Source organism: Acipenser ruthenus, chromosome 24 (assembly GCF_902713425.1).
Source record: "Acipenser ruthenus chromosome 24, fAciRut3.2 maternal haplotype, whole genome shotgun sequence".
NCBI lineage: Eukaryota > Metazoa > Chordata > Actinopteri > Acipenseriformes > Acipenseridae > Acipenser > Acipenser ruthenus.
This window is the reverse complement of record NC_081212.1, coordinates 5842729-5863858: the sequence shown is the minus strand read 5'-3', so window position 1 is coordinate 5863858 and position 21130 is coordinate 5842729. Positions and strand designations below refer to the sequence as shown.

Below are 21130 nucleotides of genomic sequence, written 5' to 3'. Positions count from 1 at the left end.
CTGTGTATCTTATTTGTACAGTACAAACACAGATAGTGAGAGCCTCACTTACACCTACATGTTGAACCACGTATTACTGTTTCAAACCCAGCCTGTTCAGGTGAGGCTCATGCAGAGAACAGTCTTACAGACTGGTTCACAGATGCATGGCCGTACATTTAAATAGAAATATCAGCATTGTTTATCTTTAATACACATTTTAATGATGCCTTTGAGTCTTCAAGAACACTTGTCACCAACGTCAATATTCTTTATTAAAAATGTTACAGAAGGTCTTACAAACCTGTTGACTAGAAAACTAACAATCATACACGATTTAAATGTTGGATATATTACAATATCATTTTTTTTTTTTTTTTTTTTTACTGCTAATAATTTTGAAAAACATCCCAAAAAAATTCTAAACATCAGAAGAAAAAAAAATAAAAAATTCAGCGCTTCTGTGAAAAAAAAAAAAAAAAAAAATACACATTTATTTTCAGCTCTTCTGTGGGGAAAAAAAATATATATACATTTTTATATACGTTTTGGCAGCACAAATATTCAACTGTATAAAGGAGCCTGTAATAAATTACAGATGAGGTCATTACTAGCAGCTTAAACAATCTGGCACACATGTTTTAAAAAATACAGTGACACTGTAGTAAAAAAGTAAAAAACTGGTTATTTTACAATGTATTTTAAAAGATGTTGTATCTGGGCTCCAGATCTGAAGTAGTAAGGCACAGAGTACACTGCTGAGATGTGAAGTGAAAGTCTGGCCAGGGGCTCATCTCTAGGGATATCTGGCTGCAAGTCTCCTTGTTTCATTCGCTAGTTTCCAGTATCGATCTCTCAGGATGAAGGCGCCTGTCTTGGGCTGCCTCTGGCGGCTAAAGATTCCCTTTTTGTTCCCAACAACGCGAATTGTGTCTGCAAATAAAAGGAAGATTTATTAAATATATACAGAACTCACCCCCCTGTGTGCAATCCCAGTGCAGAACAGCAGCTGGCTGAGCCCCACTGCACCCTGGGTAACGAAGCAGTGTTACCCCAGGTAGTTCAAGTTTTGCATCACCAACATATTTAAGGATTCAGACATTAATAAAAAAAAAATGAACATAATTTAGATCTTTTATTTAACATCATGTAATCAAAGAAACTACAAAATGGTATCACAAAAAAAGTTTACTGGAAGCCATAATAGTAAAGTTTTTCATGAAGTACGTGGAAAACTACAAAGCGGTACGTAATTCAGTATGTTAACGTAACATTATGCAGCAGGTTTCATTCGACTTTGTGAAGCTAAATGAATTAATTCTACAAGGTGATGCAGCACTTTTGGCGATAGCTGTACAGTAAGCGCTTGCCTCCCTGGCGTGTTCCACAGCCAGGCAATGCCTTCTCATCAGGGTTCAATTGCAAATGCAGGGTTCTAATAGATACTTACTCTGAGCGGTCATGAAATCAGCAAAGTTCCATATAAGTTCTCCTACGACATATTCTTTTCTTTTCCGATCAAAGACGGCGTGGTATTCTTGCAGCACAATTTTCTGATACTCTTCAGTGAACATCATGGGAGGATCCTACAGAAAGCAATTAGACGTCACAGCACTAGAACTGTTCCAGCAAGAGACAGATTGCAGGCCTGCAACGGCAGTGCCAAGCCTGTGCTGTGGGTGACCGTTCCTAATATTAGCATTGTATAAAAATATTCAATATCCCAGAAATGAGCACCAGATAAGAGTATAAACTCAATAGGTGTTTTGTAAAAATGTATCATTTGGCAAACTGGACTGTTTGATTTCCTGATAATGTAAGAGTGCACTGACGTCTAGACTATGGAAGAATGCATTCCGCATACTAATCAAGGAGCTAGTTGTAACAAACTCCACCCTCGCACTGAATTTAACAGGCAGTGGCAGAGGCTGCAAGAACAAGAGGTTACTCACGCTGTGTAACCCCGGGACGACGTCAGCCCCGTACTCGCTCTGAATGATCGGCTTCTGGTACTTCTTGTACCAATCCTCAAACTGAGTGTTCAGCTGGATCTGAATGACCTCCAGGTGTCCCGGGTCGTGGTACCAAGAGAAGTAGCTGTTCACACAAATCACATCTACATACGGGGCCTGCGAAGCAGCAAACAGTCAAGCATTACCTAACAGAGCCAGGCACCACAATACAAAAGCAACGCCGATTTATACCGATTAACTTACAATGCTCTTGCCAAGTAATAACTCCCACTGGGGGCTGTTTTCAAAACGTGGCAAGTGAGCTTTCAGCAATTTGTAAGAAATAATAACACACTAAGACCTGTAAAAGTACCTGTAGCTCTGCTGCACAGAAACACCATCTCTGTACCAGGGCAGCTCAAATACCACCTCAGACCTGCAGGTTTGCTTACAGTATTGTGTTACTCTGTTCCTGAATAAACTCTTTCGATCGAAATCCACTCAAGACTGGCATGTTATTTTTAAGAAAATTAACCTTACAAATTGTACTCATTTTTTTTAAAGTTTAAAATGTGCTTTATTTTTGAAAAATGGAAACGCAGGTCTACAAGATTTGGAAATATCCCCCTCAGTGTGCAAAAGAGCCTGTTAACACTGAGCAGAGGGAACACAGATTAACTGTATTGGGATCACACACTCCATGCACCAGGGGGTGTGGGTGCAAGACATAAGCAGCACTGTACTGATACTTACACCTTTGTCTCGATTAAAGTTGCTGTTCGACACAAAGGTCACAGGCCGGGTGGGATCCAGAGACTTGGTGCGGGTTATCACAGACCTGCAAAATCAAACACTGTGCAGTTACTCATTTACATGATGAGCTGGGGAGACTGCAGCCTAGATCACTTTTACCATACAGTCCTAGCCTCCTAGAGAGGTTTCAGATTGAATTAGGCTATAATACGATAAAACTTTTCAGGTACTGTGCAGTTATCACACAATTAAGAGGTCCCTCTGAATGTGTGTTTCACTGATTCAAACATTAAGAATCTATACCCTGAATCTACGGCTTGTAACATTCTCAGAAAATGGTACTTTAAAATGGCCCAAGAACATCCAAAATAACTAACTTCAATGTTTTAGGGCCATATTGATAAAGATAACACTGTTACCCAATAAGGACTTTTTTTTCGACTGTGCTGTTTGTACCTGGTTATGGAACACTAGCAGTTTTATTTTTCTTTCACAAATAATGGTGCCTTCGTGTCTGCAGCGTCGAATCAGTTAAAGAGCAAAAGAAACAAAATGCAAACCCGGTCTGTCCTCACTTGAAGTAGTAATCAGCAGGGGCCAGCTCCGCGTTGGGCTCGTTCGCAACGGACCACATCACGACAGAGGGGCGGTTCTTGTCCCGTCTAACAAGCTCCTCCATCACAATCAAATGGTGGGCGAGAGACTCATTCCCGAAACTCCGGCTGACAGATACAGCAACAGAAGCTCAGTGTCTTATCCATGAAGCTAACATGGAGGGATCTGGCAGTGTGCTTGAATGTCAAGCTGCTTCCTGGCTTGTTTATTATCTAAGATATACTGCCAATTTTCAATAGCTTCGCAAGCCACAACTAATACACGATTTTAAAACAACACAAAAGCTACTGCAGTTTTATTATGGACTATTGAGGTCAGTGGACTAATGCAGTTACACTTCTGGAGGGTTTAGCTAGATTGACCCATCTTAGCCACCACACAACTGGCATGGAAGTGGCATGGACACTTAACTGCTTCTTGAGACATGCTTGCCAAAGGGCAATGGGGGTTAAGCTCACACTGCTGCTGTTGTGCTGTCCCTGCTCTGTGGAATAAACTAACAGGCAGACTCACATGTCCTTGATGCCCACTCCAGGACACTCGTCAATGACCACAATCCCAAGCCGGTCGCACATGTCCAGAATCTCCTCTGCGTACGGGTAATGGCTGGTGCGGAAAGAGTTGGCTCCCAGCCACTGCAGAAGGTTGAAGTCCTTCACAATCAACGGCCAGTCAAGACCTTTCCCTCGGATCTGTTTAAAAGGAGAAACCATCCCATTTACTAACTGTTTATACGATACTGAAAGCGATCAGAAGTGGAATACCTGCTTTGCTGAAACTGCAGCACAGGGTCCATTGTGAAAGCTAGACACACAAGCCACATGTCATCTTTAACCTGGCTTTGCGGTTTGCAAGACTTGGTCTAGTGCCTCATGAAGCACCTACTCTATTTCCTCTTAGCCCCTTATAAAGAGGCTGTCAATTCTACGATGTAGAAACAGGCTTGGATGTGAGTGTTTGTTCTTTGCATTGCCTTTTCCACTTACATCTGAATCTTCGTGCTTGTTGACTCCATGGAAATAGAAAGGCTTGCTGTTGATGAGAAACTGATGGCTCGTAACCCGGACTGTGCGGATTCCTACAGGCACTGTGTAATAGTCCTCATACTGAGAGCTGCCACTTTTAGCAGTCATATGCACCTGAAAAACAAAGCAAAAACCAACCCTGTGCTGTAACTGGACAAGTGTCTAATACATTCTAATGTTGTAATAATTCTATTGGTGCACGTGTTAGATGATTTTGCTGCTATCTAATCAAACATATGGAAAGGACATAATAGGAGGCTTGGTGGTCCAGTGGTTAAAGAAAAGGGCTTGATACTAGGAGGTTCCCGATTCAAATCCCAGCTGAGCCACTGACTCACTGTGTGTGACCCTGAGCAAGTCGCTTAACCTCCTTGTACTCCGTCCTTCAGACGAGACGTAAAACCGAGGTCCTATTGCAAGTGACTCTGCAGCAGCAGTTGTTGATGCATAGCTCACCCCCTAGTCTCTGGATAAAAGCGTCTGCTAAATGACTAATTAATAATGAAATGTGAGAAATATATCAGTCGTAAAAGTAACGTACCTCCAGGGAGTACAAATATCCAGGGTTTTCGTGCATCAGGTAGGGCCACCAAAGATTCACATCAACGACTTTAAGCATTCCAGCAGGTCCACTGGCTGTTGCCACAACGCTACCCTCTTTATCAGACAAAGCCACCGTCACGGAAGGGTTTGAGCTTCCCTTGATAGACACCACATAGTTCACCACTCCTACAACATAAAGCAGACGTTAGAGGTCACGGGCCCTTTGTATTGGGAATGCCTGTGGAAAAAATAACACAACTCACAGCAGTGTCAGTGGCCCCTGAATTCATCCCTGTGAATATCACCTGCTTTATATCGAATTTGTTGCTAACCTTCATTTGTTTTTAACTCTAGAGCACCCAGCACATTGTCAAGCTGAAGGCCCCTTCTGGTAGCATAATGGAACAGAGAATTACATCCTGCGACATTAGAAGTACATTCTATGATCATTACAATGTTTATTTCTGACTAACACACTAAAAGGGTTTTGGATTTTACTAATTAGACAAATAAATTAAAAGCCTTTTTTTCCCCCAAAATCATAAACACTGTCTTTGGTGCCCATTTGTAATTTGTGTATGATTTTATCAATTGGCTGTTCAAGCAACTTAGCAAAATAATGGCAAACTCACCAGGGATTGTGGAGAACCTTTCTGAGTTGCATGTGTCCTTGAACATTGTATCAACAAAACACACCTCTGTATTAAAAAAGCATATCATTGTGGTTGCTTTTATGATACGCTTTTCATTTACCATACTGTTCCCATCCCTGTCAGATTCAGAGCCATGCTCAGCCCACTACGGTAGTTACATCATCTTGAAAATATGTCGTTTTTTTTATCTGTATTTGGCAGGTTACGATTGCCAATGGGCAAAACCGATGCCATGTTCGAAACAGCACTGTGCATTCGATCACTGAGATATTGGAATCTGCTCAACCAGAAGAAAGAAGTTGCATTCTGCTTGCAGTATGGGGAGTGATAATATAACCCTCTTTGCTGCATCCTACCAGTAGGGTGCTCTTTCCTGCCACTTGGTCCTTTGGATGCTCCATCATTAAACAGGGGATCAAAAGACTTTGTAAATCAACAAAGTAAATCAATTACATAACAAAAAATGTATGCTTGTTGCCCTGTATCCTTATCTAAAAATAAACACTTTGAACAAATAAAAAAGGCAGGGGCTTAAGTTAGCGTGCTGTGTCACCTCTAACCCAGAACATCACTTACCTGTACTGTCTGCAAAGTCTGTTGTAACTGTGATGTCATCTATGTATGCTTTGGGTGTAGTGTACAGAAGGACTGGCCGGTGAAGTCCAGCATAGTTAAAGAAGTCAAAGTTTGTATTCTGAACAAAGTATCCCGCGGGGTACCTGTACAGATAAAACATTTTAAATTCGAGACCACACAGAAGCAGATCTGCCTGGACTTAAGGGTGCCCAGTCTACCGTCCCTATCACTGACCCCTTGTACTGTGCTGAAGAGTGTGGTAGTTTAATGATGCGTTCTCCGAGGTGGAGAATAATAAGGGGGTCAACAAAATACCTTTCAAACTCAGGTAAAACACCAGTGCATTAACCTACTGTATGTAATCTCCCTACCCCTGAAAATAAACTTCAAGACCTTGAGATCTAATCTCAACATCCAAAAACTTACTTTGTCTCATCGCTCATGTACTGAATGCTCCCCGGAGGCAGCGTGTGCAGGCTCAGGGTGTTGTTCACTGCTATGGTGATGCGACAGGGCTGGCTTGGGTTGCTCTGAACCAGCCGGGTAATGTCAGCTTCAAAAGGGAGGTGCCCACCTTCGTGCTGTGTAACCTGAGCTCCGTTTACCCACTGCAAATAAACAAGAAAGAAATACCTGACTTGAGGTGGCATTAATTACAGCTGTAGCTACTGCCAGTTCACTAAACATGAACTATCCATCTACATGTGCAATTACAGTTTAACTTTCAATACTGGTCTAGGAAATAGGCAACCACAGGTTTTTGTATTTTATTTATTTCAGCAGAAAGGTTTTTCCTGCTTGATAAAGCGAAATGAGGAAAGAAACATTTTCCATGTAACTTCTTAATAGTGCGGATGTTAGCTTGAGTAAACAGCAGGCCACTCTAGGCACAACTTATAAAAAATATATACGTTTCTATAAGACGCTAAAACTATACTATCAGTTAGCTTACGGTCTTTTTGTACTTGGTGCTGAAAAAATAAGCATAACTACATTTTTAAAGCTGAAATTCAACACAACACAAACAACATATATCAAGTCACGCCTTATACAGTGTTGTGGAATAGCCTAGCAGGTGAAGAAGTAGCATCCGAAACTCTATTCTGCACTGTAAAATATATCATCTCAGCTGCCTTTACCTCCAGGTGAGTGGGGGTTGGTAAAGTAGACTATAAAACAGACCCTAGTACCTTTGTAACGATTTGAAATTGAACCATACTCACAGCAATGGAGTTATAGTGAGCGCTGCCAACGCGCAGAACCACGCGCTGTCCTGAATCAACGGCTGTCCAGCGCTGAGGAACCCACACCTCCTTCTCATACCACACCCAGCCAATGAAATCCCGCAGTCTGGGGTCCTGGGTGATGTCATTGAAACTGGCAGGGACAGGCATGTCAATCACAGGGCCACTCTGGGGGAACAGGGAGAGTCAATACGACATTCTACATGATCTCCCCTTACCAACCACATTCCCAGCAGTATTGTGTTGACACAGGAATGCATCTGTAAATGGTTAGTCTGTCTGCATGATGTACTGCTGTACCCATTTAACAATGGGATGCCTTTGTATTTACAGAAGCTGAGACAGCTGTGGCATGAACCCTTAGGCTGGATTTGGGTCCAAAATGTGTGAGTGGTGTGGAGCAAGACAAATTCACAGAGATGACCTGTAAAAACACTTTCCAATCACTAATAAAGTGTTACTGTCTATTTGCTATCGACAAAGCCTACTAATAATCCTTTATGGACTATTTCTTTGCAAAGCGATTTGGAACCTTTTTACCCATCTCACATACTCCACCGTAATCCCGCCTATGCTCCAACCATACAATACTGTGTATGCAGCTTTGCCACTGACGTTCAAAATCAAGTTTCAAAACCCACTTCCAGGCAACGGTCTTCCAAACGCAGTTACACTTTTACTACAGTATTCTTGTATTGAAACAAAACGAGGACATTTCCTCTGTAAAGCAATATGCTATGAACGAATGAAAAAAAAAACCGAATATTGCATTGTTTATACAATATTCTATTGTTCATTAAAACTTAATATACGAAATAGTAACTACAATTTTTATTTCAGCAACAAGGTAAGAGACATTGCACAGAGTTGCTGTTATGTTGCAACTTTGAAATGAACGGTGCGGTTACTTAATAAAACATAACGATAACATATAATGTTAACATTGTTTTTTTTTTCTTATGCAACTTAAAAGTCATTGTTATGTATGTATTTATTTTACCTCCGAAAGGCTTTTTGTGAACCACCGCTGTTCGAACCCCGTGTTCCTGGTTTTTGAAAAATCTGCCCGAAACATCCACACTCCGTTCAGCTCCTTGATCTCTCTAGAGCGGGACTCCTTCGGAGTTAACATCCCTCCCTCCAACGCCAGGCAGGAGCTCCATAGCAGAGAGAAGAAAATAATCTTCCAGGCTCTACCCATCTTCCTATCACCCTGCATGCCCACATACATAGGAAAAGCTACCTCCACTGGTAACGTGATTCAGTGGCGAATTGTAAAATCATATGACCGCCAGTCACATGATAGGAAATGGAGCGCACTGCCACACTCGCAATGGTCCCCACATCTTCCAAAGAAGACATGTATACAACTTACATTGTATCTTCTTTTTTGTGCATATATATATATATATATAATGGCGATTTTGCAAGCTTGACATGAGAATTGATACACGTCTGTGATTATTATTATTATTATTATTATTATTATTATTATTATTATTATTATTATTATTATTAATATTATTATTATTATTATTTACTGTGGCAGAGTGATTTGTGAATTGTATGTAAAAATTATTTTGTACACCATATTAAGTTCCATTACAATTAACGACCACCAGGAGGCAGCAGAGACCAATACAGTACTTTTTATGGTCCCTCAGGAGCTACATCTGTTTATGTTCCGTAAGAACACCCTTTTTAATAAGGATGGAGGTCTGTCTCCCTTGATGTTTTCTCAGTTCATCCAAATTAGTTTTGTTTTGTTCCGGATTGGCCTTTAAGAACATAGATATAGTAGATGTATGAAATATTTGATTTCAGGTTAAATAATTTTTCATATTGGAAAACACTAGCAGAGGTGTGTATATAACAGAATATGATGGGAAATGGTATAGACAAGTCGAATACATGCAGTAAAATGTCGGATAAATGCAAAATGACCTAGGGAGAAATGTATGTTTTTTATATTTCCACTGGGGATGTGAGTAAAAAAAATACCGCTGCAAATGTATTTAGGGAAATTGTGCCACCCATTCATTTCAAACTGCTCCTAATGTGTCCTGACTTCGATACAGAGACAGTTGTCTCCTATTTGCACTATATTGCAGTCAGTCATGTCTGCTGTCCTGCCCATCATGACTGAAAGTGACTCCGCTTTAAATAACTACAGAACACAGGGATGTCATTTGCTTAACAAATTTACAAAAGTGTGTGCCACTTACTGCATTTTCTTTATGCACAGGATGTATTATATATGTGTTCTATCTCAGTAAGGCTTTTAAACCTATTCCATATTGGGGGTGAAAAGCCAGTATTCTTTCCAGAATGAAAAAAACAAATTCAAAATGTTTTATTGTGAATTTGTAAATATTTAACAATGTGCATTAACAGTGCTGTTGAATTATAAATGGCATGGCCTGGAACAGAGCTTGTTTTGTAAACTAGAGCTATGGTCAAAGGTTTTGCATCCCCCTCATTAATCTGTGTTTCCTCTGCTCAGTGTTAACAGGCTCTTTTGCACGCTAAGAGAGTTATTTCCAAATCTTGAAGACTTGCGTTGAGTAAGTCTCTGCTGATAAAGCTCTGGAACTAAAAACTTTACCAGGAATATTTAAGTTGAATTACAAAAAGAAAGCACATTTTAAACTTTAAAAAAATGGTTTAAGTGAGTACAATTGCTGAAAGCTCACTGTTTTGAAAACAGCCCCCAGTGGGAGTTATTACTTGGCAAGAGCATTGTAAGTTAATCGGTATAAATCGGCGTTGCTTTTGTATTGTGGTGCCTGGCTCTGTTAAGTAATGCTTGGCTGTTTGCTGCTTCGCAGGCCCCGTATGTAGATGTGATTTGTGTGAACAGCTACTTCTCTTGGTACCACGACCCGGGACACCTGGAGGTCATTCAGATCCAGCTGAACACTCAGTTTGAGGATTGGTACAAGAAGTACCAGAAGCCGATCATTCAGAGCGAGTACGGGGCTGACGTCGTCCCGGGGTTACACAGCGTGAGGAACCGCTTGTTCTTGCAGCCTCTGCCACTGCCTGTTAAATTCAGTGCGAGGGTGGAGTTTGTTACAACTAGCTCCTTGATTAGTATGCGGAATGCATTCTTCCATAGTCTAGACATCAGTGCACTCTTACATTATCAGGAAATCAAACAGTCCAGTTTGCCAAACATTTTTTAAAAACACTTATTGAGTTTATACTCTTATCTGGTGCTCATTTCTGGGGTATTGAATATTTTTATACAATGCTAATATTAGGAACGGTCACCCACAGCACAGGCTTGGCACTGCCATTGCAAGCCTACACTGTCTACAGCTGGAGCAGTTCTAGTGCTGTGATTTCATGACCGCTCAGAGTAAGTATCTATTAGAACCCTGCATTTGCAATTAAACCCTGATGAGAAGACATTGCCTGGCTGTGAAACACGCCAGGGAGGCAAGTGCTTAATATACAGCTATGGCCAAAAGTGCTGCATCACCTTGTAGAATTAATTCATTTAGCTTCACAAAGTTGAATGAAACCTGCTGAATAATGTTATGTTAACACATTCAGCTTTGTAGTTTTCAATATAATTTTGTACTTTCTTTGATTACATGATCTTAAACAAAAGATCAAAAGTTTTTTTAAGTTTTTCTTTTTAATTATGTCTCAATCCTAAAATGTGAGGTGATGCAAAACTTAGCTGAAGGACCTCTTAGGAGTTACAGCTTTTTAAAAATGCATGGTGTGCCTCCCTTGTGTATCGTTGAGGGCTTTATGTAACCTGTGCAAGGCAGGCGTACTTTAGTTAAAGCATGTACCACATTGGATGCTATTAATAATTGACATTACAGTTTAATAGGAATTGAGGGGTAGCTGACAACACACTTTGTTAGAGTTCACTTGTCTTATATCATATTGCGGATATGACATTTATTTAACTCCTTAGCGTTTGCATTCACTGACCCAGCGAACTTCAGTAGGAGAATCTGATTATGGCAAAGCCCCTCTGAAGAAGATGTTGTCATCTCTGGCTTATTTCAAATGAGATCCCTTATCTGCACAGAAACGAAGACCAGAGGACACAGTTGGAAATGAAGTGGAGACACAGATTTAGAACAGAGGGTAGGAGACACTTCTTTGCACAGAGAGTGGTGAGAGTATGGAATGGGTTACCTAGCCGTGTTGTTGATGCTGAATCACATTGAGAGAAATCAGCTTCTATGAACTGGACAAGCAAAGACGGGCTGAATGGCCTCCTCTCATTCGTAAACATTCATAAGACACCTCTAAAAGATAATGGTTAGCTAGACATGGGCACGGTAGAGTACACACAAAGTTTATTTTTGTAATGGTAATGTATGATTTATTTTAGTAAGGTAAAAAAAATGATGCTATAATCTTAACTGAGATATATGAATCCATCTATCACAGGTATGCTCAGAACAGTCTCGCATTGTCATTTATACAAGTTCCTTGTTTCATTTTCCAGACTTTATTGCTGGGTTGAAGATAACGATAAAAGGACACAAAAAACACATTATATAAATATAATAATAATGATAAAAAAATAAACTACAAAGTCTGAGATTTATTCTATAGAATGTTCATTCATAACTGATAAGCACTAAACAGTAAAAACAGCTTTAATTTCCAACTTGATCTTCGTCATTAAAATGTACCCCTGGGTTTTCACTTTCTGGACAGCAAAACATCAAACTGGCATCCCTGTGGTCCCCCTTCATAACAAAAAGATAAAAGATTGGTAGTGTACTCCCAGGGGGCGGCTCACAATTGGCCGAGCGCTGCCCGGGTGGGGAGGGCTCAGGTCGGCAGGGTAATCCTCGGTTCACCGCGCACCAGCGACTCCTGTGTCCGATAGGGCGCCTGCGGGTCTGCTGTACAAGCCTCCGGTACTATGGGTCTGGTGGCTTCGCTGTAGACCTGCGGCGCAAAAAAAAAAAAGACGGCTTGGCAGGACACGTTTCGGAGGACACGTGTGTCTGCCGCCGTTTCCTTAGTCGCCAGGGGGTTGCAGCGGTGAACCGGGATTAAAATAATAACTGGGCACTCCAAATTGGGAGAAAACCGGGGTAAAAACCATTGGCGACGACTAAATTAAAAAAAGGGAAAAAAGGGCAAGCTGCACGCCACAAACACTTGACTTCCCTTAGAAAGGTTTACGATATGCATTTACCATAGTTTACCCCAATTTGCCAGTTTATTAATATGCTTTACCATACCTTGCTATTCTTTACAATGCTTATGCTTCACCCTGTTTCACTATGCTTTATTACACTGTGCTATGCTTTTACTATGATAAACTTTTATAAAGGCTGGTTTGAGGCTTCTGTTTCCCACAGTCCTGGTCAGTTTAGCCATCTATACTATACACTTTTTAAGTTCCTATGTTTGTGTTTTAATATCTTATGATAGGGAAGACCTTGTTGACAGCACAGTCTGTTTACATTCCCCAAAGTTACAGCTTCCTCCCTTGTTGGAAGCTGCCTTCCAGTATGTCACCAAACAGTCATTCTCCTGCTAGTACTTGTAATCTTAGGAGGTTAGAAATGATGTCTTCAAGCTCTGTTACAGCTGAGGAAGCAGCGTGCAAAATAAAACTGGGGATTGGGATCAGTTACATAAGGCCAAGAGCATGCATTTAACTGTTTAAGGGTTAGCTTTAAAAAGGGTGAAAGAAAAAGGAATCTGCATTTTATGGGGCAACTGTATGGGTTACTGAAGTCAGACATGTTGAAGTAATTGAATATTGAACGACAAAATGTTGCCTCACTGGTGCTGAATAATATATAGTGTTTAAAGTATGTTCTAATGTTTGTGGTCTTCTCCCTGGTGTTAAATCTATTAAATGCAATCTCAAAGCTTTATCATCGATAAAACAAGTCGTGCAACAGGCTTGTATTTCCTTAGGGATCCCGGGAGTATAGTTTGCATTGATCCGAATGGGATTTGGTTTGTAAGGCCGAATAAATTCACAAGGCTACCGTCACAAAAAACGTAAAGGTAACCATTGAATGTTTTTTTCATTCCGCAACAGCCTAGTGCCAAACAAGTTTTCCAGAATCTATCTGCAATAGCACAGTAGGTAAAATATCTGAAAAGAATATACAACTGTATTTCTCACAAGGTAGACTGTATGTTTGATGTTACCAGGTTATATGGACTTTCCTCTAAGCTCAAGGATACTGTTTATACAGTTTCATTTAATGCAATTATACATATACTGTATAATTGTAGCAATATATGTACAAACAGGGATTATAATAATGCTATCTGAGGCTTTTATACACTGTAATACACATTTACTCTAATATATATCTGAAGTAGATATTTATTCTTCAGTAACTATTGTCAGAATGAAAGGTAAATCACCTTACATTGTTAATGATTAATGCGACAGTATCATTATTATTAGTGACATGGCAAATCACAACACAGTCTTATGCCTCATCAGGTTATATTGAGTTCTTTAATAAAACAGCTTTAGGTTGTTTTAAGGACGATTGTAAACCTCTACCTTCTAACCCTTTCATTAAAATAAACAGGTTTGACAGAGTTCATCTAGTCTTGCTTCTTGAATTGTTCTCAGAGTGTTTGTGAGTTTCAGCTCCAGTGGTATAGTACTCGTCATGAGGATGAGGACTTCTGGAACAGGGTGGTATTTACATACATGTCTGCAAAACAATTCACCCAGTGATCACAAATCAAGACAGATCAAATAAAAATTATACACATATTGTGCACAACTTTCTGCATGCATTTATTCATTTTTGATCAATTTCTCCCCAAATTTAAGTGCCCAATGCAAACCCACTTGCCAGTCAGGACAGTCTTAAGATCGAATGACAATCCTATTTTCACCTGCCAAACCTGAGCAATGGCTGTTACAGAGCCTGACCAATAGGGGTCACTGTATTGCAATGAGGCAAAATACTCCATTCAACCTTACCTTTATTTGACCTGGAAAATCTAAAGGTCTGCGTTCTGTTCTTTTTGTTAGCGGAAGGTGAGGGCAGTATTTCTGTAATTATCTGGGATGTCATAAATCTCTGATTAAGTAATTAAGATCAGTTGAACATCTTAAGTAATTTAGATAACAATTTGTTTTTTAAACTTTTTTTTATTATTTTATAGATCAGCTGGTTTAACTGTCATAAAACAGTAAATGGAAGTCTGATTTCCTAGTTGTTATCGCATTTCTGTAAATTTACTAAAGAAAGCCTTGTTCCATCATTACACATACACAGACTATTATGCTATAAATATGATTGAAGAGTGGCTAAAAGTAAAGACTGTGGTTACTGATCTGATCAATCATGAACTGTTTTGCTGGACAGAACTCAGGATTTCTGATAATATTGCTAAAAAAATGGAAGCCTGTGGTTGTTACTGTACTGAAAGGCAACAGATCTAATAACCACACAGCAAAGTCTCTATTGAGTTCAGCTGGCCTGAAAGAATATTACTAATTCTTGCCAAAATTCAAAAGTGTCTGTTATTGCCCATTGGGTTGAGCTGCCTTCTGCCTTGCTCTTTGAGCTAAGACAATAACTGATATAGAAATTATATGTTTACACTCAGACTATGCAAATGTGTCTGATAAATAACACTGGTGTATATTTCATTTTGCTTTTTCAGCTTGTACTTAAGGAAGTTCTGTCCAGCAAAACAGTTCATAGCTTAGTGCTTTACCCTCTCTCTAGCCCCTCAAAGTCTATTTACCGGTATTAATTACAATAGCATACACCAAAACCTGCTGTATATATATATATATATACAGGTAGTGGACAAAAAATGGAAACACCTGGGTAAATGAGGAACACAAAGTATATTGTAAGCAAGGGCTTCCACACAGGTGTGTCTTATATGTTAATTAAGCAAATAACATCCCAGCATGCTTAGGGTCATGTATAAAAATGCTGGACAGGCCTGGTTGCCTATAATTATGGCTAGCATGGCTGCAAGAGGAGACCTCAGTGACTTTGAAAGAGGGGTGATTGTTGGGGCGCGTTTGGCCGGAGATTCAGTGACCAAGACAGCTCAACTTGCTGATGTTTCACGAGCAACGGTGTCTAAGGTGATGTCAGCGTGTAACTCTGAGGGAAAGACATCATCAGCAAAGGGCAACAGTGGGCGGAAGCGCATACTCCAGGATCGTGAGATCTGTGCATTAATTCGAAGTGCAAGGCAAAACAGGCAAGCAACTGCAGATCAATTGACTGCAAATTTCAACCTGAGGCGCGAGCAGCCAGTTTCATCAAAAACGGTCTGCCGAGAACTCCACAGAGCAGGGTGCCATAGTGGCCCAACACCCTATTAAGTGACTTTACATCAGTGTTTCCGTTATTTTGTCCACTACCTGTACCTATTGGCCCATTCCTATGGGATGATTTTCCTTGATAACGTCCCATTTAAATCGACAGGTTCTAGTCAAATCAGGTGCCATATATCTTTTTGTAACTTTAAATGTAAGTGTCAAGAGGAAAAAGTTGGTTGCTGATTGCAAACACAAAATGCAAATATAGTCACATTTAATACAAATGAGTTTATCTCTTATTAGATAGTTCTGTTTGTCCTGGGGTGGCTAATACTAAAGAAAGCCTTGTTCCATCATTACACAGACTATTATGCTATAAATATGATTGAAGGGTGGCTAAAAATAAAGACTGTGGTTACTGATCTGATCAATCATGAACTGTTTTGCTGGACAGAGCTTCCTTAAGTACAAGCTGAAAAAGCAATAGGCAACCAACTTCACAGTTGTAGTTTATTCATTAACAAAATGAAATATACACCAGTGTTATTTATCAGACACATTTGCATAGTCTGAGTGTAAACATATCATTTCTATATCAGTTATTGTATCATAGACCAACAGGCATACAGTTATATACCTCTTCATATAAATCACTTATTTCAATGCCTAGACGTCAACATAATAAAAAAAATAATGTTGGATTATTGCAGACTTTGCCTTGAGGATCAACAGACCAAGTACAACAGAGATAGTTCAGGTCACATAAGCAGAGTGAAAAACTACAGCTTGTAACAAACACAGGCTTCCATTTTTTAGAAGTATTTTCCAGATATTAACATTCCAGGTCATACTTGAGTTTATCAGCATCTAGTGCAGTGCTTCCCAACCCTGGTCCTGGGGACCCCCTGTGTCTGCTGGTTTTCATTCCACTAAGCTCTCAATTACTTAACTAGACACTTAATTGAAGTGATAATTTGCTTAATTAGATCTTTGGAATTGTTTTCAGCTCTTAAACAGTTGCAGAGTTCAAGTTACTTATAAAATGTTATAGCTAAAACCAGCAGACACAGGGGGTCCCCAGGACCAAGGTTTTGTTGCATTCATCTAGAGGTGTTTTTTTTTGGTTTTTTTTAGGGCTGGCAACACTGACCAGCATTGCACTATGGTAAATCCTTCGTTAAAGCTGGTCCAATGTGTATAGTCGTTGGAGTGGTTCACAGTAAAAACACCTCCCATAACACTGTCAATAGAGAGTCTGGACACTAGTGGCAGCTTGGATAAGTGTTACTGACAAGTCCTCAAAGAGTACCGCCTCTAATTCCTTCAGGGGTTGGAAATCTGCTACGAAGTCTCCTTTGAAACTGTTCCTTGCAAACATCTTGGACAGCACACCTGCCAAGCAAGCTCCTAGTATCAGCCCTCAGTCAAGGTCTGTCAGAGCTGCTGTCCTTTGATGACTTTTGCTAAAAATTGAGAGGGGCAGTCCACTTATACAAAAATGTGGAGATGGTAAGTTTTCTCTTTTTTTGTCCAACATCTGTATGTACTGTACTGTAACAGCGTGTTGCATTTTCTCAAAGACAGATTAGGGAGTGATTGTTTTACCCATGGGACCCATGCTCCTGTGTGTGTGTCTGTGTGTGTGTGTGTGTGTGTTTTAATGCACATTGCGGTAATTAGACCCTGTGTGAAAAGTTCAGTCTCCCAGTAAAGAGAGTTTTGGCATGGGAAAGACAAGCCAGGCTTTTGAGCGATGGGCCAGCTAAAATAATTCAAATACTGAGCCTAAGATTTAAATCAGTCCTTAATGAGGGTTAGGGTCTTGAGAACAAGCAGTGGCTCAAAGAGAACGTTTCATGTGTTTGAAAGAATGTAGTACAGTTTTACACGGGCCCGTCTCTCTGCACCTGGGAAAGAGCCTGGCCCATCTTTCCACACCTATGCCGAGAATTTAAAGGTTTTAAAACCTATATCACACTGAGAACTTGATAGCTGCAATGAGCTATATATAGAAATATAGATCACGGAGTGCTGGTATAATTCCATTGTTATGTGTTCTGTGGAGCTCTGGAGAACAGTAGTGAGTCAGATAGAGGAATCATACATCTTAGTCCATCACATGAAGGCACAGCTCCTCTTTATTGCCTTCTTGTCCCAGATACTACATCAAATGTTATATTGTTAATTACACCGGATCTTCATAACATGTATATTGGAGTCATGACAGACAGTGAGAAAGATAGAAGATAAAGTCACTTGGTAAATATATTATCTCTTCAGTTTGTCAGGTCATCTTTCTGTTGTTTTTCAAAACAAATTTCCATACAGTACGTGGGGTATAAGAATTAACTTGAAAGCAGGCCATTTTCTTCAACCCTTTTTGAGAAACAACAATACAATGTCCTCAGCCCTTATTATAATTACAGTTGCCAGACTTACCAGCAATGCCAAAAAAAGGATTTGATCACATATTAACAGTGTGTAATGGATATCCTCCTAGCGGCTGATCACCAGGTAATAATACTGACATCCGTTCTTGCCTCTTGAATACAGACCTTGCTCATCATTGAATGGTAAGACTTTTGTCTTTGATCCATACGTTTTGCAGTTTGCATCCAGCCCTTGTCTTTCCATTCAATTCAATGGGGTTGAGATGCCACTGCATTACCAGTGGGACAGGAGTAGACTGGTACAGATATGGTACCAATGTACTCCAATGGATAGCCAGCGTGTATTGGTTCATACCATTGTGATGCCATAGGTATATCAAAGTATGCAAATGTTACCACTGTGAGCTTGTTCTAGCAATGGCAGCTTCATATTTCTAGGTCCTGGTTATTGTAATATATTTTGAATACGCTGTTGCTGTTGCTTCCTGGTAACTAATCATGTCCTGTGTTGTAGTGATAATGCTTTAAAACAATGTTCATCATTGACAACTCAAAGCAGCATTTTTCTATGGAAATCCTGTTGTGTGTTCCAGCCAGCTAGCATACAGTATCAGTATTGTCAGGCATCTCACTGCTCGTAAGCCATAGCAAATAGAAACGCTCCCAATGGGATTGAAGGAAGAGCTCAGAGCCCATCACACACTCCTGTACACAGTGAGCTGCACTTCGTGTGAACATCCTTTATAAAAACATTTTATGGTGTACATGCGTTTAAATCTGAGACTCAAAGATAAAAAAAAAGCATTTTTTTTATTTTAGCTGTCAGTTGGTGTGAAAAACGACAGGACGATAAAAACTAGTAACACAATAGCTTATCACAGTCTAGGTTGATGACAAAAGCAACACAGTACAGCCTGTGTGATCATCATTTCCGACTACCATTTCTGAAGCAAAATTATGTCTCTACTAAAAAGTTAGTTATAAACAGTTATTGGTTTTAGATACAATTCTGTATATTTAGTTGCTGTTGCTCTATATCAATGTATATGATGTTGTCACAAGAGCTTTGCCTGCTGCAAACAGAACTGCTTACAACTGACAGCGTGAGACACTAAGGGTGGTAAACACAAAACTCTTTTTTAAAGAATGTTTTTTTTAAGGACTTTCTTTTGAAGAGTGTTTAGAAACAATCTCTTCGATTACACAGTGCTTTAAAAAAAAAAGGAGAATAAGCCCTCTCTAAAACAGTTGAAAGGGGTTTCATGAACTTTAAAACTTGATTGGATTAATGGCTTTAAAATATCAGTCCTTACAAAAAAAAAAAATAAAAGTGTCCTAAATCAGCCCTTAAATTCTTGTGACTAGAGACCTGAAACCTGATAGGTCGACTGGGAATCAAACTCATTTGTTCCATTTCAGAAGCTGAACCTGTTAAGTGGTTCTGAAGAAAAGTTGGTATCTGTATTGAAATTGGCTGTGGTTGTTTCCATTTCTTAGTTGTGTTGATGCTGTTCTGGAATTTTTAGTACCTGTGTGGTTTTATACAGTGTCGAAAGCATCTACACACAAATGTTTCTCATTCGCAATCATTCAAGCTTACAATTTTTTTTGTGCCAGAATATAAGCAGTACAATCTAAATTATAATCTTGTTTTTCAAGGTGGTTAACTTCTTATTAAATAGATTCAGTATGCTGGTTTATTCCCCCTTGGATCCTGCATTGCCTCGCCCCTAGGGGTGTGGCACTACTCATATTTTCCAAGTAATTACCTTTAAGAAATTTGAAGTTGTTAGGCATTATTGAAATGGAGTAAAATGCATTCATTACAAAAACGCAAAATAATGCAGTCCCTCTGTTTCCCTTGTTTGCACAATTATTGAGTTTCAATAACAATCTGACACTTATTTAATACAGAATCTGTCATGGTCAAACTAAAACTCATTTATATTTTGGTTTACCTTTTTTTTATACGTATATATTTTTTAAAAAATTTAAGTTTCCTTAGTTTCCTTAGAAATACGTCATCTCTGCAGTGAATTATGGGATTGTAGTCCTGGGCAAGATGCAATCCCTGATCAAACACTACAAAGAAATAGAAATCCCAGTTTACACAGCGGTAGCTCTTGAGATAGGTTTAAGGAACGGTCACAGTTGCATTTGCTAGTTTTGCAACATATTTTCATTAAGGCAGTACAGTAGTAAAAATGTCAGCACCCCAGGTGAGAGGAAAATTCTCTTCCAAACGGCTTTTAAAACACTCATTGTGGAAGTTAATTGCCATTGACTGGTACTCAGTACTGGTAAAAGTGATGAAAGTTCAGCCTTTCTTCTTTTGAAATCAACACATTAATGAATAGATTTATTTAATACCCACCAATGAATACTTCTTAAAGGTAATTACTTGATTATCGCCACACCCCTATTAGCCACATTGCCAAATCTCGTTTTCAAGCTACAGGAAAGCCTACATGAATCAAAAGATGTTTTAACTAAACTGTCCGCGTTGTAAAAGCTAATAGTCCTCCTGGTGTAGGGAATGATATTCTCACAGAGCTCATGCTTGCTTGTTTTGTCTCTACTCTGATTGAAATTATTGGGACGCCATTATGACTCATGGGACACCATTATAGTCAACAAAACAAGAACAGTAATCATAATAAAGGGAGAAAACAGGAAACCTGTAACAATATTGGGAAGTGGAGAATGGTAATCCAGTGTTCCCAGTTAGCTGTGGCACTAACAATCTGATCTATCTTGGAGCCGTCTCTAAATATAGGTTTGTTGATAAACTGGACTACAAAGCTAATGGCTTTTTTTTTCACCGCAATTGATCTCTTAAAGCAAACACACCCATTAGAGTAAGGACTCCCATACTGGAAGATGCTATCTATGTACGAGTGTATAATCTGCCAGTTAACACAACTTCAAAGCAAGATTTGCTTGATATCCATGGCAGGCTATCTGATTTGAGGTTAATGGGGCCTAACTGTTTGAACATGCAGGGGAAAAGCAATCAGGCTCACTTATTCAGAGAATGTGGGCTTGTGTTTGTTTGAGACCTGCTCACAGGTTTATTACCGTTTACTTATAAAAGTCAAGTCGGTTTGGTTTGGTTTCGTGAGGCAATGTTTTAGTTT

General features: G+C 39.6%; 1 protein-coding gene across 2 annotated transcripts; it reads right to left on the bottom strand.

Annotated features, from left to right (window-relative positions):
- Positions 1-224: 224 nt before the first annotated feature.
- LOC117429164 (beta-glucuronidase-like) lies at positions 225-8656 on the bottom strand. 2 transcript variants are annotated; one of them, XM_034048389.3, is made up of 12 exons: positions 8341-8656; positions 7320-7508; positions 6523-6704; positions 6097-6239; positions 4866-5053; positions 4286-4438; positions 3813-3991; positions 3260-3406; positions 2685-2769; positions 1932-2108; positions 1430-1565; positions 225-912 (listed from the first exon to the last, which is right to left on the bottom strand). In XM_034048389.3, exons 1-12 carry the CDS (start codon positions 8569-8571, stop codon positions 776-778), a joined length of 1947 nt encoding a protein of 648 aa, XP_033904280.2. In that variant the 5' UTR covers positions 8572-8656; the 3' UTR covers positions 225-775. The 2 variants fall into 2 exon arrangements, with proteins under 2 accessions (XP_033904280.2, XP_058854329.1); XM_058998346.1 differs by lacking the exons at positions 6097-6239; positions 6523-6704; positions 7320-7508; positions 8341-8656 and adding an exon at positions 5500-6070.
- Between the last annotated feature and the right edge of the window lie 12474 nt (positions 8657-21130).